Below are 26,273 nucleotides of genomic sequence, written 5' to 3'. Positions count from 1 at the left end.
GAGTCGGGGGCGGAAGGTGCAGGCGTACCCTAAGAAGCCTGGTCAACAGCTTGTCTGGTCAGTAGTATCTGCAGCAAGCCTTGTTGAAGGAGCCTAGTTTAGAAAAGTGCAAAGCTACTTCTGGCCCTGGTTAGGTCTTCAACCTGACTGTGCTTGTCGGTAAGAAAAACATCCCCAATGCTCCACCTACTCCCACGCTGAAGCCACGAAACTCTAAGTTTACTGAAAGAAAAAAAAATCTTTTTTATTTCAGTTAATCGGGAAGCTTTGTCAGAGCCCTACCCATAGGAGAAGAGACAACAGCTGCCGTGATTCTTGGTGGTTTGCTGCGCGATCGCTCTGGGCCAAGTCAGCTCACTCTCTCGGTCACGGGCGTCCGGCTGTCCACAGGCTCCTCTCTGTTCGGCCTCGGCATGGAGGACGAGACAATGTCTCTGCGCTCTCCCTCCCCTCGCTGTTTGTACTTGTCTGCGGCCAGCGCGGGCTGAGTCTTAGCTGGCTCCTGGGGGCAGCCGTCGCTCTCCAGCGAGCCCCCCCGCGGCGCCGGCTCCTCCTGGCACACGCTGCTGCTCAAGTCCTGGGGCTCGGGGGGGCTCGCAGGGTCGTCGGAGCTCCGGGGCTCGGGCGGGGGCGGGGGCGGGGGCGGGAGCAGCGGGGCGGGCGCCGAGGGGAGCTCGGCGTGCTGGTGCTGGTGCTGGTGCTCCTTCTTGGGGGGCGAGGCGGCGGCGCCCGCGCGCCCCTTGGGGCTGCCCTCCTTGCTTTTCCGCCCCGGGCTCTTGCACGTCTTCAGTCCCTTGCCGCTCTTCTCGCCCAGGGTGGACACCAGCAGCGGCTTCACCACCTCCTTCACCTCGATGCTCACCGTCTCCCGGGTCTTGCGCTTCTTGATGGGCAGCACGGTCTCCTGCACCGAGCGGATGGACGGCTCCTTCACGGCCTTCTTCTTGGCCTCGGCAGCCGCCGCCGCCGCCACGCTGCCCGGCTTGCGGCCGCGCTTCTTGGGGATGGCCTGGGGGTCGGCCTCGGCCTTCCGCTTCCGGCCGGGCCGTTTGATCACCATGACCTGGGCGGACGTGGTGGCGCCCCCCGCTTCGGCCCTGCTGCCCGGCGCCGCTTGGAAAGGCATCTTGACCAGCAGCTTCCCGGGACCCTTCTCCAGGACCCTTTTCACCTGCACGCCCTCTGACGCCGCTGCCTTGGGCCTCGCACTGCCGCTCCCCTTGGGGCGTCCCCGACCTCTGCCAGTTCCTGGAGCTTTGGGAGATTTGGGCTTCTTAGGTGGTTTCTGCTCTCGCCGGGAGGGACTCCCTCTCCCCGTTACCGTGAAGTCAAAATCATTAGGGTCCAGGGAGGTGTCGCCTACCTTTTCGAAGTACGCAATCAGCTCCACTTTAGAGCGGAAAGCTTTCCCCTGGGGACTGTGGGCGCAAACGAACACACACAACGCACCGTTAGGAGCCGGCGGGGCTGGCCTTTCCCGAGCCCTGGCGGGGCCCCACCCCGAGCCCACGGAGGGCCAAGCGGGCACAAGCCTCCCCGCCCCCTCCCCGGGGGACTGTGTCCCGGAAACCCGCTTCCTCCGGCTCATGGAGCCATGGCACCCGCGAGACGGCAGAAGTCTCCAGGAGTCCAGCGCCTCAGAGCGTGACCTCCGAGTCCCCCCTCCCTGGTGGGCCCCGCCCCGCCCCGCCCCCACGACCGGTGGCTGGCACCCCCACTTACTTGATCAAATACACATCATACTTCCCAGCAGAGCGGCCGGACTTTCTCTGCTTCAGCTTGCGGGTCCAGCCCTCGGGCAGGGTGGGGTCGTCGTACATGGGGCCCCGGTCCCGGATGATGGAGCGCCGCTGTTTGGGCGAGGCAGAAGCCTCTGGGACGGCCGGACCTGACGCGGAGCCTTCCGGAGGCTCCGCAGAGTGGTGGGCTGGCGGTTGCAGGGCCTCATGCTTGCCCTCTCGCTCTTCCTTCTTGTCCTTCTTCACCTTCTTAAACTTCAGGGGCTTGTCCTTGAGGCCTTGGAGGTCCTGGTCTTCTGACTTTTCTTCCCTGAAGTGTTAAACAAGGACATAAGTTCGCAGCAGAGACACAGGGGCAGCTGAAAAGGGATCTGCGTGCCGCCCACACTGCCGCCCTCCCTCCACACTTCTGAAGGACTTGGGGCAGGAAGGAGGGCGGGGGACGGAGTCAGGGTTCCAGGCGGGCAGGGATGGGGTGTCCTTCTGGAATCAAACCCCACACCCCGGGATGTGCAGCAGCAGCCTCGCCTGCAGCGGAGCGCACAGCTCAGGAATTACTCCTGCTGGTGCTCGGGGGACTGTCTGGGACGCAGGAGCTCGAACCTGTTGGGCGTGTATAAGGCATACGCCCTCTCTGCTGTGCTACTGATCGAACCCCTCTCGGGTATGTCCTAGGGATGCTCCAGGGCAGGAAATCACTCCCGCAGCCCCCCGCCCCCCAGCGAGCCTACAACTCCCGACCTAGCCTCTGCCTGAGAGGGAACAGGGGGCCCCTCCCCACCGGAAGCAGGGACAAGGCAGAGCAACGAGGGGCAGATGTGGTTCAGTGGCAACTAGCAACCAACTGGGGGGCCCGACTGTGCCCCAACTTGCACGGAGGCGTAAGGGAACGGGTTTGAGGCCTTAGGTCAGTCATCAAGGGAGCCCTTCCATCCTGGGGTGGGAAGGGAGGCTGGGTACTGGGCTCATGAGGGCCTCATGAGTTACAGGACTTGTCTTTAGAACCACCAGTCACCGCCTGGGATGAATCTGCACCTGTCTTTCCTTTTCCAGGAAGGCGCTGGCCGGGGGACAGCATGGGCAAAGTGACAAGCGAACCCCAGCCAACCCCAACGGTTAATAAAGCACTTCCGGAGCCCCCACTGTCTGCCAGTGAGCCTAGGACTCCAGATCCGGCAGGCCCACCCAGCTGCTCCCGTGGGCGGCGCCCCTGCCAGGCTTCTGGGGGTGGGCGGGGCCGGGGGTAAGCTGGGGCGCCGTAGAGGGGAGCAGTGAGGGGAAGCCAGTCGCACAGAAGGGCCTCTGAGCGGCACCAGCTCTGTTGCAGATGACAACAATGATGACGACAACGACGAGACGACAATGCACGCAGGCACGCACGGGTTGAAGGCAGAGATGAAAGAGGATGGGAGGGGCACAGCGGTGACAACAGCTGCAGGGGGAGCAGGAGGGGGGAAGGATGATGACTGAGGAGAAAGGAGGGGGAGAAGGGGGACGGCGGAGGGAGCAGGAGGAGGGCACCCGCAGTGACAAGCTCATCCCCAGGCAACCACGGATGGCTGGAAGGCCCATGTGGGATGAGGCGACCTCAAGCCCCTGAAGAACAAGTGGGGGGGCACTCAAGAGGGGAGCAGAGGGGTCTAGGGGGTGCGTGGGATCGCAGCTGTGCCGTGTGCTCTTGGGAAGGCCGCCAACGGGGTCCCACGGAGTGGCAGTGTGGTGGCATCTTTGAGAGGGGAAATGACGTCACTCTCACTGAAGCCGTGCTGCTGACAATCAGAGCCGCCTTCACAGGCCCTGCAGCCTTCCCTCAGCTCAATGCGTGTCACCGCCACCGGGTTCTTGCCCAGGACTCCACTGCAGGCCCATGGGCCCCTCGGAGCTTCACAAGGAGGGAGTAGAGATTGGGGGGCTTGGGGGCAGGGTGAAAAATGGTCCGCTGCTAGGGAGCGGGGCGTCCGGACTGCACGATGCTGTGCCCTGCACGGCCCTCCCCCATAAGCACTCCTGTTCAGTTGTTTGTGATTTGCTGAACCCTGGAATGGTTCCGGGACTGGTGCCCATTATCCCCCTGGAGCGGAAACGGACAGGGAAGGCTCCGGAGTGATAGAAAAGATGCCAGCACCGTTGTTGCTAGAATAGAAAACATTTGATCTAGTCCTGGAGCCATGTCGTTTTCAGGCACCCTGTGCCCAGGGGGCCGAGGCAGTCTGCCAGAGACCAGTCCCGGGGTGGCCTGGCGAGGGGTGGGCTCCGGGTCCCCAAGGCTTGCCTACCGCACTGGCGGCCGAGCTACGGTTTCCTTCCCGAAGACCGGAGCCTTGTCCCCTGCAGAGGGAGCTCCAGGAAAACCAGCCAGTGGTCACCACAAAGGCAAGGGGCAGCTCTGTGCCGGGCGGACTGTCAGCCTGTGTCAAGTGGCACCTCTGGGTGCTTCAGTGGGAAGCCAGTCGCTACTGGCACTGGCACTTGGACCTGCCAGCTTCAGCCCCTTTCAAGATCTGATACGCATTAACTGGAAGCAGCAAAGCCTCTCAGTGGCTTCGGGGGCGCAAAACAGCAGTTGGGGTTCAGCTCAAAGACTGCAGTGGCCTGGATGGTTCAGTCCCCTTCGCTGACAGAAGATGCGCGGAATCCTCTTTGGAAAAGCCAAGTAAATGGGGCTGGCAGGACGGCGAGTGGGCCATGGCCTGGCCTGCTCCCAGCATGCACCCGACACCGACACACGCAGGGAGGCGGGGCAAGCAAGCGAGCTGCGCCGTGGAGAAGGGCAGCACGCGCCAGCTTGACAGGGGTGGGGGGGTTCTCCCCAGTTGGCTGCCAGGCCCCGGCTGCTCGTGACGAACTGAATCACGAAGTTCCTGTGTGACTTGGTGGTCCACACATGACCAGGCCCCCACAAATCCTGGTGCAGGAAGAAAGGGGTGCAGAGTGCTGTGGAGTGCTGAGGTACAAGCAGGCCAGAGCACAGGCTTTACACGCGGAAGGCCTCACCAGTCCCCAGTCTGATCCCCAGCACTGCAAGATCTCTGAGCCTCCGGGTTAACCAGAGAGGTGCATCCGAGCACGAGGCCCCAGTCTGGTGACGGCGAGGGGGCATGACGTCCCATCGTGGTATCCCAGCATGCGACATCCGCGACAGGCAGCTTAGACAGTCACATTCAGCGACGCTCGCAGGAACCCAGCACCTTCCCCACCCAGGGCGTGTGCTCACCCCTTCGGTTCCAGGGGCCGCGCTGTCTTCATCCTTCTGAGTGACCTCAATCCCGGGGTTTACCACCCCAAAGTGAACTGGTCGGCTGACACCCCAATTCCCCTACACCATGCAGGCAGGCTGGTTTGGGGGGCCACATCCGGCACTGTTCAGGGACAACTCCTGGCTCTGCACTCCTCGTGGGCTTGGAGGACCGTATGCGGGTACTGGGAAATGAACACGGGTCGGCCGTGTGCAGGGCAAGCACCTTACGACTGGACTCTGACTGTGCCCAAAGAGATCTGAACCGGGAACCATGGCCGAGAGAAAGACGCTGTTCAGTAGGTGAAACGCCCAGGGCCTGGGCCCCATGGGAGCCTGCCGGCTGAATACTGACTGCACTTGATCTTACTCCATGCGAGCAGGGTTGTCCAGCATCCATGAGCCTGGCCCCTTCTGCCAGACGCTAGGTCCTCAGCAGGAAGCTTTCGAGGGTCCTCTGGGCCACACAGGGATTGGAGCACCCCCTCCTTTCAGGGCTTCACGAGACATCCCGCTCAGCAGCCAGGACACTGCCATACCTAGTCATGGCTGGCCCTGTCTTCCTTCCTCGTGTCTGTGCCTGCAGTGGCCTTGCGACCCCAGAGACCAGGACCCGCCACATGGTTTGCTGTGGCACTGCCTTTGGCACTGATGAAAATGGTGGAAACGGGGGCTGGAGTGACAGTGCAGCAGGGAAAGCACCTGCCTTGCACGTGGTCAACCCGCTTTCAATCCCTGGCACCCGATATGGTCCCCTGAACCCATCAGGTCTGATCCTACCTGAGCACTACCAGGTGTGGTACCCAAACAAAATCAAGGGGAACAATGTTGGGACTTTATTTTCATTTATTTGCTTATTTTGGGCCACACCCGGCAATGCTCAGGTCACTCCTGGCAGGGCTCAGGGGGACATACGGGATCTGGGGGGATTAACTTCGGTCGGCGACGTGCATGGCAAGTAAGTGCTTCCTCCACTGCACTATGGCTCCGGCCTCCGGCCTCCAACACTGTGGCTTTAGATAGGACTAACTGGGGGACAGAAAGTGATGCCCTGGGGAGCGCAGGTGGGCACTGGCTGGTGGTCCATCTCACCCCCTTGCTCCTGACAGGCTAACACTCCTCTAGCATCTTTTGTTTCTTGTTTGGAGGCTGCCTGATGACTCAGATGACTCCTGCCTCAGTGCTCCAGCAACCACGTGGTGTTGGGAGATTGCACCCGGGACACCTATGTGCAAACCCTGGCAGAAGCCCTTTGAGGGGCCATGAGCTGCCTGAGGGCCAAGGTGCCAGAGACAAGACCGATGCACAGGTGAGCGGGCAGAATGGGACGAGAGTGACGTCCCACTTGGGGCCCCTGGGACGGAGAGCAAGGGTCTGCATCTGGGCTCTCCTCCCCACATCTCTGCCCAGAAAGGCGCTGTCTCTGCTGAGCGTTTCTTTCGGCAACTCTGCCCTTCCTCAATGAGAGTCCGCGGACGCACTGCCACTGAAAACGCACCAGAGGTGAAGAAAAGCAGGGGAGTGAGTGGGCGGCCGTGGCAGGGCCAGAAGACCGAGTACCAGTCCCGGGGGCTCCGGACCACAGGCCCAGCCCCCTTCAGTGTCTCGACGATGACCTCTAAGCAAGCCCCCTCCGAGCTGGACTCACACAGGTGAAGAAAGAAGCAGCGCACCACAAACACCTGAGGGGAGGGTTTCTCCCACAGAGCTGGACAAAAGCTGGCGGCAAACCCAAGGGCCCAGGCACGGCCAGGTGAGGAGGAGCAGCTCTGCTCGGCCCTGCCTGGCTGCGCCCTGGAATCACTCTTCAATCAACAAAGAGAAAGTGCCCTGGGAAAAGGGAGGCGGGCCTCCAGGAGGCCAGCAGACAGCTTGCAGAGGCCGCAAGCCTATTATGGGCAAGAATGAAGACCCACAAGCAGGGAGGCTGCGGAAAGGTCAAGCCCCCCTCCCCGAAGAACAGATGCCCCGACTCCCCGACGCTCTAATGAGACGTTCTGGGCGCCCAGATCTGAGAAGGCCCAGCCTCACACACAGCCATGGCCAGGAAGCGCGGCGCCAAATGAACATCGAATTGCACACGCGCTGAAAGAGGGACAGAGCCCAGCCACACGGGGGAATTCACGCCGACCTGGCAGGGAAGCCCCAAGATGGCAGAGAAGGTGCGATGCCCACAGAGATACAAACCGCAGCCGTGGCCGAGAACACGCCGTGCTCCAGCTTCCAGCCAGCCTCACAACCCCGAGGAGGCACAGGAAGGGAGGAGTCAGTGCTCCCCTCCGAGAGGAGAGGAAACGGGGACCCGGGCTCTCAGACACAGGATTCGGACCCCCTGACTCAAACCCTGTGCCACGAGGCGGGGCTCACCGCTGGGGTGCACTCCCGTGAGGGTGACGGTAGGTGCATTCTAGCGGTCTGAGGCCAGCCACGAGAGGTGGGCAAGTCACAGGGGCAGCTCTGTCCAGAGGGCTATGGCAAGCAGGGGGTGCCCTCTCGCTGGCCCCGGGGAGACGGAACGTCTGCGTGCCACGGAGGCGGACTCCCGTGGAACTGGCCCCTGCAGATGGCTCACTTGGCAACTGAATGTTATGGGTGTTGGAACACAGCAACAGACAAGCTAAGGATGAAGGCTGGGGGGCGGCCAGAGAGTCGCCCAAGGGCTGGCGGAAGAGGTTTGAGCCGAGTCGGCCAGGAACTCGACCCCTATCCTGCCGCCAGCTTTCCAGACTGGCCAAAGGGGCCACACAGGCGACAGGAGCCCCCAGCAGACAGGCCAACAGTGCAGGCGGCTCTAGACAGGAAGCTCTAGGTGTGCGAGTCTCGACAGAATAAATTCGAGGGGGAAATTCAGAGCGGCCTGCGCAGACTGGGCAGGCGCTGTTCGGCTGACGGGGACATGCGGGTGCGAAGAGCAGGGGCCAGGGACAGAGCTCAGTGGCATGTGCCTTGCAGAAAGGAATGAGGGAAGGGAAGGAGGGAACGAGAGGCAGAGCCGCACTGAGGCCATCTAGCGCAGGTTAAGTGCGGTTGAGATATGCCTCTCAGGGCTGCGTGGGCCCTGAAACATGTAGCAGGGCGGGACAATTTGTCCAGAGAGGCAGGGACTCACTGGTGCCTCTCAACAGTGATGAGCCCAGAGGACCCACTTAGGCTCTGGGGTCCTCTCTGACCACCCGAGGGCACATGCACCCCAAGCCTTTTTCCTTTCTGTTTTTGGGTCCTGGGCTCCGCACTTCGGAATCACTGCAGGCACTGCTGGGGCAGGGGGAGCATGTGGTATGCTGGGGAGCGAACCCAGCCCGCGTGGTAATGGGCCACAGCCAGCGGTGCTCAGGGAACAGTGTGGGGCGCCGAGGGTAGGACCCGGGTACAGCAGCGTCCTGGCGCCACAGTACCAGCTCGCTCCCTCCAGAGACAAAGCCCTTACCTGCCACACTCAGGAGTCCCACAGTGCCGCTGTCCCCAGGGGCCTCGGGCGGGGCCAGTCTCTGTTCTCTGGTCTGGAGAGAAGCCCACGAGTGCCCTGGGTGCACCCTGAACCGGCCGCGCGAGGCAAGGGGCTTCCGCATGCTGTCTGCCAATCCATGAAACCCCCTCCCTGCTCTGCCTGGAAGCAGCTGCTACCCCACCCGTGGACCCCAGGGCAGAAGCATCCCCCGTCCCTACTAATGGGAACCTGTGCCTCTTAACCCTCAGGAGGAAGCAAGAAAGCGGGGTATGGCACTGCATATGCCGGGGCCAGTGAAAACTCAATGCAGTTATAGAACTGTGGGCTTCAAAAACGAACCCGGCAGGGCCAGAGTGACAGGAAAGCAGTGACCTGGGTCCAGTCCCCGGCAGCCCAGAGGGTCCCCCAAGCTCACCAGGAGTGATTTCTGAGTGCAGAGCCAGGAGTGAGCCCTGAGCACAGACTGGTGTGGCCCAGAAATCAATCCATCCGTCAATCAAATGAAGATGGAAAATCCAATGCTCCGTGTATCTTATCAGAATTACAGAAAACAACAGCGAAATACAAAGCAAGCCGGATCTGAGCACAGGCAGCAAAGGAGAAAGAATAAAGAACAGAAAACATGGTAAAATGAAGCTACAAAAGAGTACGGTAAGAACACATCCCAACGCAGCAGGAATTCAATAGATACTAATGGGCCGAACGGCCAGAATGATCTCTGCAGAGCCAGCTCCGTGCTGTTTTCGAGAGCACACCTAGCCCACAAAAGCAGGGGGAGGGAAACAAAGATGGCCAAAGCGGTGCGAGCCCCAAACAAAAGCCGCACAAGTGCTGCGCCCAGTGCAGAAAGTAAATTCCCGGGCAAAAGCACCGCTAATTATCAAGAGCATCGCTGCGGAATGCCGTAAGGTTCCATTCACCGGGACGAGAAAAACGGTTCCGAAAGGGCCAACCTGGCCTTAAAACCCACAACGCCGCTGGGGAAAGCCAAGGCCGTGGCAAACAAAATGGCAGCAGTAAGGGAAAGACGTCAGCCAGCGTGGCCAAGATGGTGGGGAGCAGCCTGGCGCTTCCAGAGCCACCAGAAACTCGGCGCAACGCAAGGAGCCAAGAAGAGACCGTCAGGGACGCAGACGGGCCTTCGGGCTGACCGAAAGTGCTGCTGCTTGCACACGCGGTCAGTGGACACGACATAAAGCGTTTTTCAGGTCAGCTCGCAACGCTGCTGTTCGCAAAGGAGCTTGGGAATCAATCGGCTGACTTGACCAGGCAAGGCCAGGAAAGAGACAGTACCCCGAGAAAGCCAGGGGAACAAGAGATCTGAAGGAACGGGCAAACAGGCGGCCACGCATACGGGGCCAGAATGCTCACAAATTCACCCCTGAAAGATGTGGCGGGGAAGAAAGGGCGAGGGTGCGAGGCCACGGCAGCACCAAAGGACACCAATACGACACCTGTTGGGCCATGGCGCTCACACAAGTCTGTAACAGAAGCCAGAGCCCCCCCACCTAAGCAGGTGCGGGGAAATAAAAATAGGCTTCCAAGTGTGTCCACGCACAGAGCCCCTCGGAGGCCAGCCGCGCCCCCGGCAGCAGCTGCTCCCTGCAGGGAGCGGGGTGACCCCAGCGACAGCGACAGCGGCAGTTCCCGCTCAGCCACGCGAGGTCCTGTCTTTCCCCGGGACTCTTTCTGTGCTGGGGCACAGAGGCCACCGCTAGCCGGGCGAGGACATGGGGGCCGGGCGGGGCTGGGGATCAAACCCTGGCCCCGGTGCACGCAAGTCATGTGCTCGGCCCTGCTCGGGTCCCCGGCGGTCTTGTGGGCCTTTTCACCTTCCAGCGTCGGCGAATGCAAATGGTATCTCCGTGTGCCTCTATGCCCTTTGATCACCTCCAAGGCAGAACACTCGCTTCTCCTCATCAGCCACCTGCATCTCTTTGATGAGCTTCCTGTTCCTCCTCTGCGTTCATTACTGTGACCCAAGCAGGGAAGTCGGCAATAGAAACTCCACAGGCAGTACTCGGCCCGAGATGCTCACTGGGGACCCGTCTGCAGCACTCAGACTCCCCCTGACCCTGCGGAACCGCACCCCGGCAGACCTCTGTTCAGTCGCCGGTCAAGTGGCGCGGTGTTGTCGGGGCGGCTGAGGGGGACAGAAGCCGGGAGCAGGTGGTCTGCAGTTAATCAAGACGCTCAGAGCAGGCCCTGGCCCCAAGCCTCCCCGACGCCTTCACGGTCACCTCGCTCTGGTCTTGAGGGCTTGGTGACACCCCCAAGCCAGGTCTGAGGTGGGAGAAGGAAGCTGAGCGGCCCGAGCCTGTGCCCTCAAGTGGCCAGGCTCACACAGCCCCCGGAACAGAGCGCCGAGAGGCGGGCCTGGCCCGGTGGGACCCCTCCCCAAAGGGTTCAAGCCTGGGATTCCTGGGCAGGATCCTCTAGCGGCTGCTCCCCCAGCAACCCAGGCTCCCAGACCGCGTGCCCCTGTCGTGGGTCTCCCGGGCGGGGCTGCTCACTCTGCTCTGGCTCCAGACATCTCGGGTCCTGCGTCCGAAGGCGCGCCTGAGGGGAGATTCCAGCCCTGGCCCCGCGGAGTGAGCGGCTGCTGGAGCGTTCTGTCCCCACAGAGGCGGAGAGGGAGACGGAAAGTGGTGACGTGTCGCTGGCCCGGCCCCCACAGCCTCCTGCCTTCCCACCTGCCTCCAAAGGCTCGAGCTGCAGCTGCTGGCCAGTGCCTCAGGCCCCCTGGAGGCCGGCGGTCACCCCGCAGGGGGGCTGGCCCCCCGCAGCCCAGAGCTGCACAACAGGGAATTGTCTCCATGCAGAAACAGCCAGGAGAGGCCAGGGGACACAGCCCCAGCCAAGCCAGCAATAAGCCAGGAGGAAGGCCTGAGCTGCTCGGTGAAGCCCTCCACTCAAACCGAAGTATCCAGACCCAGAAGGCCAATGTCACAGCCACCACATGTGAGGCTCACCAGGCCGACACACATGGTACCTCCGGCTCTCCAAAGGACGGCCAAAGCAATTCTGAGAGCCTTTCCTCCTACTCCTGGGGCCCAGAACAACAGTCTCTGAACTGTCAAGAATTCTGGAGATCAATGTACTCGTACAACACATATGCCTTCTATGTGACAAGCGCCTGGTAGTCCCCACTCAAAGCCACACTGCCTCGCTGCAGACGCAGACACGCAACCTCATGAAAGCAAACAGTCCAGAGCATCACGCCTCCTCCCACAACAGTGCACTCCTCCCCTCTTCCTTCAAACAGCCGGGGCAGAATCTGACCAGAACAAAACAGGCACATCCCGGAGTGTCCAGGACACGCAATTCCCATTAGCCGAAGCACAATGAGTCGCATTCAGTGGCGCCCGCCAAGGGGCCATCGGCTGAAGGGGCCGGGGGGAGGGAACAACACGAGACTGGGGGGCAACTTGCTAGGAAGGGGGGCCCAGGAAGGAAACAAGGCGAGGGACACCAAGGAGCCGCTTCGGTGACAGCAAGTGGGCCAGCACGAAGGCGGGGCCGGCGGGGCCCTGTCACAGCACCTCTGTTGGCAAAACACAAATGTTGTGACACAAACATGAAGTCGCAGGCCGAGGAGGCACCGAGGGCCTCAGAAATCCATTTTCTCCTCCCCTGCAAACTTGCCTCCGAAACGGGCACGTTTAAGAGGGGGGCTGTGCGGCTCCTATTCAGACTCGCACCGGCTACCTCTGCTTGGGGAATGCCAGCAGCAGTTCCCCTAAAGCAACGCCTCCTGTGTCCTCGGTCCCTTCCACCCAGAGACTAAGGGCTGGCCTCACCACACAGGATTATCTGTCCCTCTGGTCACAGCAAGGACAGCACGCTGCACAGCCTCAGATCCCCAGACTCGCTGCCAATGGTGGTCCCCGAGCAGGGGGGCTGCCTGCAGACATGAGTGTGGGCGTCTCCCGGGACGAGCGCCACTGCAACAGGAGTGACCCCCATGACAGATGCCCGGGGCCGGGTGTCCGCAGCTCCCTGTGTCCCCCGGGAACTCAGTCCCCATGGGGCCAGTCCCCGTCTTCCCAGCCACAAACCGTCTCCTCCGCGCCTCTCCCATCTCTCCGGGCCTCCTCACAGCCCCAGTGCTGGCGCCACCTCTCTGCCCGGGCTTCTGAGCCCGCCCCCTTCAGTGACGCTGGCAGCCAGTTCCTCTTAAAGCCCTTGGCTGGGGGGCATACGCCAAGCACGGGCACATGTACTCGCCAGAACCAACAGACGTGGGGCGGGGGGTCCCCCTCAAACTCACGTGCACACTAGCCATCAGGTTCCAATCCATGTTTGGACACTGGCAACCCCCACAAGATCTTTGCGTGAAGATTCTGGAAGCGCCCACCTTCCGCTCCCGAGGGCAGAGCCCTGTCAGCTTCCCCCCAACCACATCTGCCGGGGAATCTTCTTCCCTCACTGCAAACCCAGCTGAAGAGCTGGAGGCGGGCAGAAGAGAGGAGACAAAGGAGAGGAGAGAAACTCCGGACAGGCAAACAGTTATGCCAGACACCCGGAGTGAGCCAACCCCCGCGCCCCATCTGATGTCTCAGGGCCTGGCGACGGGAGCACGGCGCAGACAGCGCACAGTGCCGAACAGGGACAGGACTTCCTTGACGACCGGCTTCCCGGGCCTGCCTCGAGAACAATTCAAGCCACTTTCTGGTTTGCTTTTGCTTTTGCAGGGCCAGGGACTGAGACACTCAGGCACCGAACCTTTCAGCCATGGCCGTGGCCGAACTCAAGCCTCTTACTAGATTCAGCACAAATCAAACTGAAGTTCTGCAGTCAAAGAACGAATATGACAAGGAGAATTCGGAAACTCGCATATTATTTCCACGTGCATAAAGCGTGCTTCCGTGTAAGTCCACTAATTTTATAGTCACTATCGCAATCATATTTTTTTGTTCCCGCCCGCACGGCAGAGCCTGGCAAGCTCCCCGTGGCAGATTCGATATGCCAAAACCAGTCACAACAAGTCTCACAATGGAGACGTTACTGGTGCCCGCTTGAGCAAATCGATGAACAATGGGAGGACAGTGCTACAGTGCTACGAACGCAGCTAAACACAAGCTGAGTGGAGTATTCAACTAGGTTTAACTTTGGAACCATTATATATCCCCAAGCTAGAGGGGGATGCAGAGAGACAGTACAGCATCGAAGATGCTTGCTTGCCTTGCGGACAGTCAACTTGCTTTGAATCCTGGCACTGCACAGAATTAGGAGTAAGCCCTGAGTAGTCAGGTGTGGCCAAACCTCTCCCCAGAGAAACTCCCCCCCAAAAAACAATATGCTAGAAAATTTAACTGTGGAGCACATTAAGAACCTAACCACACGGAACTTTTCTACTTTATTATAAAACTTTCAGACATGCAAAAGATGTGCAAAAACTTTACAAAAAACACCCAAAGACCCGTCATTTGGATTCTATTGTTGGTAACAACCATCCACCCAACCTTCTTGTTCTGATGCATATCAAAGTTCACACTAGAGTACACCTCATCCCCCAACACAGTGGTCCGTGTAACTAGAGCTGAACATTCTCTTTCAGGGGCCAGTGATAGGACAGTGGAGAGGGCATTTGCTTTGCACACAGCTGACCTGGGTTTGATCCTCAGAATCCCATATGGGGGAGGGGAAGAGGGGGAGTTGTGTGGGAGGAGAAGGGGAGGAGGTGGCAGAGTAGGAGGAAGAGAAGGAGGAAGAGAAGGAGGAGGAAGATATTCTCTTACATTTGAAAAAATAAGGGGGTTTTGAGTCATTCCCAGGCAGTGCTCAGACTTACGCCTGTCTCTACGCTCACAGATTACTCCTGGCAGGACTTGGGGCACTGTGGATCAAAATAGGTTGGCATCATCCAAGACCAGTGGCCTACCTGCTGTACCTGCCTGGCCCTTATCTTTCATTTTAAGTGAGAAATTTACATCCAATGAAATGACAAGTCTCAAATGTAGCATCTGATGTGTTTTGTCAACTGCTTGCACCAGTGAAAGCCAAACTCAGATCAAGATAGAAGCATCACCAGGGCCACAGAAAATTCCCACTTGCCATTATTAGTCACATTTGGTGGTGTCAGTTTTCAGCCATTTTAGTGGGCTGGGGTTCACTGGAGCTTGCATTTGCACAGAGCACTGTCTCATGGGTCATCGTTCCGACGCTCTCTTTCATGAAGTAGCTATTAAAAATGTTTTCCCCTTTGATTATTGGGATTTTCCATGATCCGGATAGAAGAACTCTTCTAATATATGACTTTCTATTTTTCTCTACGACAACTCTTTTCTCACTAGCTCGTCTTTTCATTTTCTTGACGGTCTCTCTGGGGTGTTTTTGTTTTGGGGTCATGCTCTGCAGGCCTCAGGAACCAAGCAGTGCCAAGACTCGAATCTAGCCCCCTGCATCAAAGCCTGCATTCAATCTACTGGGTGAGTGCTCTCTCTAGCTCCTTAATGGGAGTTTTCGAAGAGCAAAGGTTTTTAAATTTTATCAAGTCCGATTTATTCATTTTTGCCTTCTGTCATGTATCTTTAGATTGTGAAGATCTTGTATGTTTTCTTCTAGAAACTGATTCATATTTTTAGCTTTCACAATGTTTCTATCAATAATTCATCTTAAATTCATTTTCATGTGTGGTGGGAGATATGTGATGGGTTAAACGATCTCTTCCTCAAAACAGGTATGTTTAAGACCTTACCCCGGTGCCCAAGAGGAGGTCTTAACTGGGGGAATGTGGGTCCTCACTGCAAGACGCTGCAGCCCTCTGACAAGACAGACATGCGAAAGCACGGAGGACGCAATGTGAAGGCAGGTGCTGGAGCTAAGAAGAGGCGAGGAAGAACTTTCCAAGGTGCAGAGGCTCCTGGCAACGAATTGGGTTCAAATGAGCTTTGGTGGTACTTTTTCAAAGTAGCCTAGGAAATTCCTTGTGGGTCCACGTATGGTAGGTTTCTGTCTGGTATGGGTATCTTCTGCTATGAACCAGTATGACACACTGCAAACCCCTTCCTTTCTCCCCTCAACTGCTCTGGCACTTCTGTTAAAAATCAAATGACCAGGGGCTGAACAGAGAGCACCATGGGTAGGTGTTTGCCTTGTACGAGAGCAACCAGGGTTCAATCCTCAGCATCCCATATGGTTCCCAGAGCACTGCCAGGAGTAATTCCTGAGTGCCAGCCAGCAGCAACCCCTGCGACACTGCCAGGTGTGGACCCGAACCATCCCCCCTCTCTCTCCCGGACCCCCACCAAAAACAAATGTTGATAAGGGTTAAGGAGGTAGGTCAGTTGTAGAGCACATGAGGGCCTGGGTCCAATCAACAGCAATACACACACACAAACACACACACAAAACCAACCATACACATTTGGGTTTCCACGATGACTTAGGTTCCAAGAAGGAAACAACAGCATTACTTATAACAACAAACTACCACAAACAACCTAAGCTCCTGCGAATGAAAGAATGGACTACTAAACCATGGCACTTTCAGACGAGAGAAAATCACAGATTCACATTCTCACTATAATACTGACTGTAACACAGAACTGTGAAACATCAAATATAAAACTCACTCTATAAATAGTAACACTAATATTAACAAGTGTCTGAAACTTTATATGTATATTCTGTGTAATGACAATGTCAAATATTTTTATATAAGGTAATAACCTACTTTTATACAATAAACAATAAAAACACTCAAAACAAAAAACCACAAAAACAAATTTGGGTTTCTGGGCTACTAGATTCCAGTGAAAGATGTGTTTATTCTCCTCACAGTGGAAGATGGTCTTGGTGATTATATATGTGGACTTCCACCATCTTTTAGAATCAGTCTGCTCATTTCTCTACCAAAAAAGTCCGGAGGCTGGAGAGCTAACATAGCAGGTAGGCGCTTGCCTCGCATGAGGCCGACCCAGGTTCCATCCCAGGAACCATATACGGTCCCCCCAGCTTGCCAGAAGTGATCCCTGAGTGCATAGTTGGGAATAAGCTCTGAGCACGGCCAGGTGTGCCTCCACCAACCCCCTAAAGTCGTCTGGTTGACAGGGAGATTTACTCAGACGGTAGGCACGGGTTTGGTCCCTGGTGCTGATGGTCCCCAGGCCACGTAGCGCACCGCCACAAATGCTCCTATCCCACCCCTCCCGCTGGAAGTCTGCGGGAGGTGGCCCCGAGAGAATATGGGGGTGGGGTCACATGGCAGTGCCGGGGGGACCATAGGAGGAGCTGGAGATCCAACTGTGATTAGCTGCATGCAAGATAAAGACCTTAAGCTCTGTCCTATCTCTCTGCCCCTAGAATTTAATTTTTAAAGAAGTCTGAAGTTGGAGGGACAGAGAGAAGAATGGGTTAAGGTGCTCGCCTCAAACAGAGGTGACCTAGGTTTGATCCCCAACACCCCAGAGGGTCCCCCAAGCCCTGCGTGCCCGGTGTGGTCCCCAAACTAAGAAACAAACGAGCCTGAAGTTGGGGACAGGAGCGCAGCTTGGTGGTGAAGCTTGACACATATGAGGCTCTAGGCCCAATCTCTGGCACCCAGAACAAAAAGCCTGCAGTTATGAGTGCGATTATATTTAATCTACAGTTCAATATGGGGGGAGTTGACAGTGCAGATATTTAGTCTTTTAATCCATGGACATAGCACATCTATTTACTTTGATCCTTCCAAAATCTTCTGTCTTGACTTACTGTTCGGTGCTGACTAAAAGTATTAAGTGGATATCTTTGCCTTTTCTCTAATCTTGGTATTCAGTATTTCACTGTAGCTCTTTCATAAACATACTTGATTAGAATAGGAATCAGGAATTCTAATCCTACTTTGCCAGGTTTTGATTAACACAGACACCGAACTTTGCCAAATGCTTATTCCTGTATTTACTGAAACCGTGACTTTCTCCTTTATTCTCTTAATATACTAAATTAGACTGATTTTTGAATGTTAAAACACACTTTTTTTTGGGGGGGGGACATCAAAGTGCCCAGGGCTGATTCCTGGCAAAACTTGGGGGACCATATTGGATCTCAGGGACTGAACCTGGGGTCAACTCAGTGCAAGATAAGCACCCTGTCATACTAACTCTCTGGACCCTGTGAAACCACATTTGTATTCCTGGGCTATCTCCCTTGGTTGCATTGTCTTTTTTATATTGTTGTATTGAAGTGCGCATTAACCATTGCTCTGTAACTTGGAGAGCCATTTGGGTCACACCCAGCTTGCTTGGGGCCTACTTCTGACCTGTCTTTGGATCAGGTGTTGGGCTCACGCTGGACTGGGAAAACCAGTTATCTGCTTTCTGAAAGCTCGTGTTTATAGGAGATGAGCATTGCCCTTAACTTTCACAGCATTCACCCAGAGTCCCCATGCCACTAACAGGCAGGAGGCTCGGGTTCAAGCAAGGAGTCAGGAGCAGCCCCTGAACACCACCCAGTATGGCCCCCAAACCAAAAACGCAAACAAGCGTTGTTCTATATGACTTTAACATTTTCATTAGCTGAAGAACTACTGCTATTTTCTAGTTCAAATGTCAGTTTTGATGACCACATCATATGAAATCATTGCCAACAAGAACTGTTCCAACAGGAGTTGTTCCTAACATCCCCTTTTATTTTTCACATAAAAAACAGGTCTCAGTCATACCCTCTTCCATGCCTAACACTGTAAGGAACAGGCTTTTCTCTCTCGTGTGTGCAAGTAGTGTAGGAGCCCATGTAGGGGGTCCAACTCGGTCTCAACACACCGAGAGACACATTCGACCCCTGGCTTACAGCCTCCGCTCCAACATGCTTCTCCCTGGTTTCCTCTCCTGGTTTTTGGGCCACAAGTGCTCAGCGCTCCAGGGTCCCCCCCAGCAGAGCACACCCCAGCTTTCCGACCCATCTCCTGGCCCCATGCCTCTCCTTTTTATCGTGATCAGTCAGGCCAAGGGCTTATCAATTTTGTGAAAAAATCAAAGGTGGCTTTGTTTGTTTTCTCTATTCCTTTCATTTTTGTTTTTGTGGCCACACCTGGTGGGGTGCTCAGGGATCACTCCTGGTGGGGGCTTGGGGGACCATACGTGGAGCTAGAGGTCAAACCCAGGTTGGCTGCAAGCAGAACAAATATCTTACCCACTGTACTACCTTTCCAGCTCAGCACTACCCTTTCCTACTTGGCTACAGCTTTCAAGGGGGCCACACCTGGCTGAGGAGGAGCGATTTCCCTGGGTTTCCGCTTTCACCTCCCTCTACCCTTCCTCGCTTCTTCAGGTTGAACAGTAGATAATTAATGTTATATATTTTCCCCAAATAAATGCCGTTTTCTTGGTTTGTGGCTTTTTCCTTGGGGAGCGGGCACACTGGATGGTGCTCAGGGCTTCCTCCTGGCTTGGCAGTCAGGGATCACTCCTGGCAGAGCTCAGGGGCCACATGGAGTGTCGGGGATCCCCACCCAGGTCAGCCACCTACAAGGCAAGCACCCTACCTGCCGTTCTATCGCTTCAACCCCAAAGAAATGCATTTAAAGATAAGCAGCATTTCCCTCCGAGTATTCTTTAGCCGAGTCCTATCAATTTTAATGTTTTCTTTTCATCCTAAACCAGTATTGCTTAAAATCTTTTCTAATCTTTGTGATTTCTTTGACCTATGAGTTATTGAAAACTGCTTATTTCTCAAATATCTTGGGTTCCCCCTAGATCTTGTCATGATTTCTGATTTAGTACCACTTTGATCAAAGAACATAATCTGTAGGATTCCAAGCTTCTGAAATCATCAAACAACTTGTTTGATGATACAGCAAATGGTATGTTACTGAGTAACATATACACTTGTACATCTAAGAAAAGAACGTCCTGCAGCTGTTAAGTGTCTTAAATCTATAAATGCTGACTAGGTCAAAGGGGCTGAGAACGTTCAGCTCTTCACATCCTACTGAATCAGACTGGTTCTGTTAATTATTGAGAGAGGGCATTAAACACGGCCACGTATGAGTAGAGAACCTTCTTTTTTCCGCTTCCGGCTTTTGGTCACACCTGGCTGTGCTCAGGGGACATGCGGTGCTGAGGACCAAACCTGCTGTACTCTTGTGCCCCCGCACTCGGGGATTTTGTACTTGGCTCAAGCTGCCCCCTGTCCTTCCCTGTGGCGGGGGGGCGCGCGTCTTCACAATGAGCCGGCCCTCTAAGCACCGTCAAGTGCGAGTCTTCAGCCCTGCTACTGCCTTCCGTCTCTGCGGTTGTATTTTGTCCGAGTCCTGCCTGGCCACTTTCTATGCTTACTGTGAGCATGTTGCATTTCCCCGCACCCTTTTATTTTCAGCCTACTCAAACTGCTCGTCATTTTTCTTTCAGAGGCAAAATGTGAATAATTTTATTCTGAAAGAGAATTGCAAGAGATAAAAATCAATTAATTATAAATCTTAGAATATGAAAAAACTGAATGCAGAGTTTATAAGCTAAAGACTCTGATGGTATCACCTGTCTTTTGATTCCTTTCTCTATAAATCAAAAAGCTCAATTCCATTTTCTATTGACTTTGTATTCAGACCTTCTCTCCCCCCACCATTCAAAATATACAAGGGGATTCTAATTCAAACTATGCCATTTCAGCTGCCTTTTTCAAACTGTGCAGTAAGTGCCTCAAAACAGTTACTTGACACCAGAGAAGTTTCGACGTTAGAGAAAGCGGTGCCTTATTACCTGCGAAAGCAGCTTCCCAAAGCGGGTGATACTGCCCACTGTGTGGCGGGCAACGGACCAATGCGAAGGGGCACGTCCTGACTGCTCGCTTAGAAGCAGATTTTCAAGGAGGAGCCAGACGGTTTCTGGAAAGGGGCACTGGGCCAAGGAAGTTCGGAAACCTCTGCGTTGAGGTTATTTATTTTGCTTTTGGGGTCACACCCAGCGACGCACAGGGGTTACCCCTGGTTCATGCGCTCAGGAATTACTCCTGGTCGTGCTCGGGGGACCATACGGGATGCTGGAATAGAATCCGGGTCGGGCCGCGCGCAAGACAAACGCCCTCCCCGCTGTGCTATGACTCCAGCCGCTGAGGTTACCTTTTCTGAAAAAAGAATGAACTTAAGTTTCTCATTGTCTTCATCACGAACAAAAGACGAAGCTTTGAACTGGATCATTCGGCCCTTTCTCTTCTCTTCTCTCAGTTCCAAATGCCTGCATGTCTTAACGACCAGCTTCTCTTACATGTGCACTCCAAACAGCCAAACCTCGGCACAAGCTTTACCCTTATCCTGGAAGAGCGACTCAGCTTGCCCTCACAGCTGCCCTCCTTCCTAGGTGCTCCTTTCCCAAGGCACATGGAGAATTCTTACTTTCCTCCTACTCTGTCACGCTGCGGGGGCTTGGGGCAGGACAGGAAGCTGCTCGGAGCCTGTGCACAGCAGCCTGCACTCCAGTCCTTGGTGCAGCTCCCCCAGGCCCTGGACAGGTACCTCAATGGGCTGCAGCACGTGCTTTGCACCAAGGCGGCTCCAATTCCGATTCCTCAAGCGCCACCAGGACTGGTTCCCAAGCACTGCCAGGCGTTCCCCCACAAAAAAATCCCTAAATAATGACCCCTAATTTTTTGGTTTGGTTTGGTTTTTTGGCCCCACCCAGACATGCTCAGGACTTACCCCTGGATCACTCCTGGGGAGTTCAGGGGACCATATGGAGTGCTGGGCATCAAATACAGGTCATTCACATGCTGTTTTCTCTCTCCAGCCCGCACTTAGTATATTCTTGGGCTGGGAATGTAATTCAGGTATAGAACGGATGTTTTACATGTATAGGGCTCTGGGCTCGATTTCTGGCACCAAATATAAAACTTACAAAATTGTTATTGTTGGTTTTGGAGCCGTACCCAGCGATACTCAAGAGTTACTCCTGGCACTCAGGAATCACTTCTGGCAGAGGGGGCCCATATGGCATGCCGGGGATCAAACCCGGGTGGGACATGCTCAAGCAAGCACCCTACCTGCGGTACTATCTCTCCAGCTCTACTTTTGGGGGGCTTGGGGGCACACCTGGCCATGCTCAAGGGTTTCTTGGGGCTCTGACTCAGGAATTACTCCTGGTGGTTCTCAGGGGACCATACGGGATGCTGGAGTTGGAACCAAGGTTGTCCACAGGCAAGGTAAGCACCTTACCCACTGGACTACGTCCCCAGCCCCAAAACAGACGAACATTGTAGTTCGTTTGCCCCAAAACTATAATATTTTGCCCCAAAACTACAATGCTCATTTGTTTGTTTGGGGGGTACACCCAGTGATGTTCAGGGCTTACTCCTGGCTCTGCACTCAGGGATCTCCTGGCGGGCTTGGGGGATCACATGGGGTACTGGGATTGAACCTGGTAGGCCACATGCAAGACAAGTACCCTGCCCGCTGCATTATCTCTCCAGCTCCCCAAACCAGAATATTCTTAGTAACTGTGAATAATCCTTGCAAATGGACATTTTTTTACATTTGCATATTTGACTTGCAAAAGTTGAATTCAGGAGAGCAAGAAGGCAAATGTCTATAAAAGATAATACCTCAGGGCTGGCGAGACCGAACAGCAGGCAACATTGCTGCTTGCCTTGTGCACAATCAACCTGGGTTCGACCCCTGCCGTCCCATATGGTTCCCCAAGAACCACCAGGAGTAATTCCTGAGTGGAGTCAGGAGCAATCCCTGAGCAATGCTGGGTATAACCCCAAAACAAACAAAAAAGACCATATCTCATGTTAATAGCTTGTATGTGCCTGGAAAGCAGACCCTTTGATAAGTAATATACTGCAATATGCAGAGATTTGGGGTTTTTATGAAACTCGAGCAAAATGAAACATCAGAACTTTAGAATTACCTTCAGTCACAGTTTAAACTAAACTTGCCTAATTATTATATGTAGAAGCTTTAAAAAATTGTACAGCTAAATCATTTTTCTTGAAAATGGCTTGGCTCTTCAACCTGGAGCTAGAATGCAATCTATTGGAAGTTACAGAGATATAAAGAAAAAACAAATCTAAGGCTTTTTAAGTGTGTATTCTACCTCTCATTCCTAAACAACACAGTTCACAACATAGCCTTTGTTTCTACTGACCTCCAGGTCTAGTAACATGCACGGTAATAACTGTTCCACAGAACACCCAAGACCAACTCGGCCTTCAGGTTTTGTGGCGAGGCATTTTCCTAGCTCGTTTGGCTTTTGCTCCTCCTCAGTAGTAGCGCAGCTTCTGATCTCTGCCACTGAACACGTCTTCCGTCCTCTCCCTAGCAACTCAACCGTTGACAACACATTCGAAGATTTGTCCTTTCATCATGAGCGTCTTTTCTTTTACATACGACAGCACCATTCTAGCGCTACGTTAAACACTTCTCTGCTCCAGCATCTTGGAGTAGGTCATCACTGGTTTCCTTCCCTCTTGGGGGCCAAGTACAACCAATCTGGCCCAGTCCATCTCGTGATACAGTCCTGCTGGAGTCCACCTGTGACCTGCGTGCTCTCTAGGTACTTTCGGATGGCACCAGCTGAGTTGTGCAGTAGTGACAGGCTCCCAGAGGAGCCTGGATGGACAAAACAAAGGGCTGACCTCTACTCTTACGGTGGAAGCGGGGCTCGGCCCCGGCCACTGCCCGTTGCACCCTGAGGAATGGCCATCCTCTCTCTGCCAATGAGCTACCTTGTTCCCACCAGCAGCAAATCCCCTAGCTGACTTGGAAACACAGGAATCTGGATCTTCCGGCCTCAGCGAGCTCTAGCCCAAGGATAAAGGAGACCCCAATTCAGTATTTCTATTATAATACTTGCATTTTATAATGATTTTACGACCATTCCCTATTACAAGTGTATGCCAATTTGGACAAACTGGCAGGCTACCAAATGTAACCTGCCCACACGGCAGAGTCTGGCAAACTCCCCGTGGAGTACCCAATATGCCAAATACCAGTAACAATGATGGGTCTCATTCTCCTAACCCTGAAAGAGCCTTGAATATGGCACTTTTTAAAAAATCTCAGGGCTAAGACGAAGGAGACGTTACTGGGGCCTGCTCGAGGCAATTGACGAACAACAGAATGGTCGTGATCGTCGCCAATTAGGAACAGACATTTTCAGTGTAAGAAAAATGTATACAGGTAACTTAAAGACAAATCCTCTGATGTGAAATTGCCATTGATGGTATCATTCCATACGCATGACCCAAGTTTTCCTAGGTATTGGTAGCTTTGCCCCCTGAAAGGGCCTACTCACAACATCGACACCAGCAAGGAGGAGCACAGCTAGGAGCCAAATCTGAGGTTCCACACATCCCACTTCCCGGTAAAAAGAACCAGATCCCTGCTCCCAGCTCTGGGACAGCAAAACCACAGGTTGGGATGAGATGTCTTGTGCCAGAAAGCTAGGGCTTGCCAAAAGACTAATTACTGAGGGCATGCCAGGACACAGTGCCAGCACGAGGGATTCTCAGTGATCAAATCCAAAAGAATTCCATTAGAAAATAGTGACTGGGGCTGCAAAGACAGTATGCCAGGTATATGGCGCTGTGCTCCTTCTTGAGGCCTACTTGGGTTCGATCCCCAGCACCGCGTATGGTTAGTTCCCCGAGCCCCATCGGCAGTGATTCCTGAGCACTGCCAGGTGTGACTCCCAAACCAAAAAAATAAGGACTATAGCTGAACTATAAAACTTCTTGAGTTCATACAGACCTGAAAGAGAAAACTCAAGAGTAAATCTTGCTATTATTTGAAGTGACTGTTACTGGATCTCTCACTCTGAAATTTACAAAGGAGTTTAGTTATCAATGGCAAAGGCTTAGCATCCCCATTGTATTCTGAAGAGGAAATACTCCTACCTTGCCTGAAGAGGGTAGTTCTTTCCAGAACAAGATCACTCCTGCCAAAGCAGGGAAGAGGACAGAACAGAAAAGCCGGGGCATGAAGCTCCCAACACAGCGGCAGAACCAACGAAAGATCATCAATGAATGCGAGACCGATCAGGTGAATGGCTGCTGGACACCAGGATCTCCGGTCAGTGCCAAAGCCTCACACCACAGATTACTGTCAATTCCAACAGGAAAAGAGGCCAGCTACACTGAGCGGTTGGCAGCCACTTCCTTCTTCAACAAAGTAGTAAAACGTGACATCAGGAACCACAGGAGAACCAGCCAGCACACGCCTCCTGATCTCATGCTAATATGAAAGATCCTTGCCCGCAACGTTTACCGAAGCCAGCCTGCATTTACAATTAGTGTAAGGGACAAAAAGCTTCAAGGCAGTCGGAGAAAATGGAAATACAGGGAAAGGTTAAACATAAAGAGATATCTCTGGAATGTGGGCTTTCTAGAAGACAACGGGGTTGGCTGCTTCCAGAATTCAATGTCACAGGTAAGACGGAGGAGAGAAGGTGACCCCATTGCAAAGGAACAAAGGCGGGGCTGGGGTGCACACTCTGCATGCAGGAGGCCCAGGGTTGACCCCTGACAGCACATGGTCCTCCAGCACTACAGAAAGCAGCCCCTGAGCACCTCCCCCCCAAAGAGACCAAGCAAACAGTAGTTCTCCGCAGCTCAACAAGCTGTAAGAGACATCTGGGGGCAAGAATCAAGAATCGCTGTGTGATAGCATTAGAGAATTACTGTTTCTTTTTTCTTTAGATGCGCTCAGGGCACTGTGCTTCTAGTGGAAGATGCCCTGAGTTTTAGGAAATGTAGGCTGGAGCGGTAAGGGACAAAGTCATGGTGTCTGCAAATTCCTTCCCAATGGTCAGCAAAAGGTGCAGAAAGGCACCTATCTATATAGACTAGGAAATGTGTCAAAATGTGACAACTGTTTAATCTAGGCAGTGTGTAGAGGTGACACAGAAAGTTAAGAGAAAACATTTGGCTGAAATAAGGAATTTAACAGGACTGAAAAAGAAAAGTCTAGGGTTGGAAAGATAGCACAGAGGTCAAGGCACTTGCTTTGCATGTGGCAGACCTGAATTCGATCCCAACAATGAAACCAGCCTCCCAAGCACCACCAGGAGTGATCTCTGAGCATCACCAGGTGTGGTCCAACACCTTCCCCCACAAAGCGCCTACAAAGTTTTTCTGAAATCAGAGAAAAATACATGGAGAGGAGATACAAGAGAAGATCAGGGCAGAGGAGTAATGCAACAAGCCCCTCATGAGCTTATAGGAAGTAGGACAGAAGCTACCATCTTTTTACATGGATTTTGGGTGCCAGGGCATACACCTGGGGAGTGTTTCATACATGCCAAGGGCACACACTGCCATCGCCAATCACTAAGCTGTTTTTCTAGTTTCAACGGACTCACTTGTTTGGATCGAACAGCTTCAGCACGGATGAGTGAGGGGGAAAACCCTCCTGAAACATGTTCAGGAACACTCGGGTCACTAAAGGGAGGACCCCAACTCCCTTCCAGTAGGGGAGACAGAAAGCGCTACCACTCCCCAAATCCAGGTAGGTGGCCAGTCAGGAGGCCCGAGGAAAGGCGCTTCACGCAGGCAGCGGCTCCGAACACCCAAGTGTCACTCCATTCGTCAAGGCCCTCCCAGCTGTGCCTCAGCAGCACTCCTGAGGAAGGAGCCCTGGACAATCCAGCAGGGAAGGGCAGGCAGGGTCTTCCCCGAACGCACCTCAGAACCCCCCCTGCGGTCGAGTGAGCAGCCGAGACACGACGTGCGGCTGCCGGGAATGCCCCGTGGCCCGATGGAAGGGTCCTCGGGGAGGCCGGGAAATAGGGAGCAAGGCGAGGAACAGCAGGATTCCGAGGCAGCGACAGGAGGAAGCAACAGCAGGGGCCGCGGGATTTCCCCGCCCCTTCTTGGCAAGTCATTTCAAAAGTTCAAGTTATTTCCAGAGTTTCAAGTATTTCAGAAATAAGGAGTT

General features: G+C 54.5%; 1 protein-coding gene across 1 annotated transcript in view; it reads right to left on the bottom strand.

Moving 5' to 3' along the window:
- Nucleotides 1–228: 228 nt before the first annotated feature.
- The window catches only part of MECP2 (methyl-CpG binding protein 2), a 41,540-nt gene continuing 15,495 nt past the window's right edge, over nucleotides 229–26,273 (bottom strand). The window contains exons 2-3 of the mRNA XM_056108691.1: nucleotides 1,723–2,049; nucleotides 229–1,418 (exon numbers count right to left, since the gene is read on the bottom strand). Of these exons, the coding sequence (XP_055964666.1) occupies nucleotides 350–1,418; nucleotides 1,723–2,049 (1,396 nt within the window). The 3' untranslated portion in view covers nucleotides 229–349. The remainder of the gene's footprint in view (nucleotides 1,419–1,722; nucleotides 2,050–26,273) is intronic.

This window comes from Sorex fumeus, unplaced genomic scaffold (assembly GCF_029834395.1).
Source record: "Sorex fumeus unplaced genomic scaffold, SorFum_2.1 ptg000232l, whole genome shotgun sequence".
In the NCBI taxonomy this organism is placed as follows: domain Eukaryota; kingdom Metazoa; phylum Chordata; class Mammalia; order Eulipotyphla; family Soricidae; genus Sorex; species Sorex fumeus.
The sequence above is the reverse complement of the archived record's forward strand: the minus strand, read 5'-3'. Positions and strand labels throughout refer to the sequence as shown.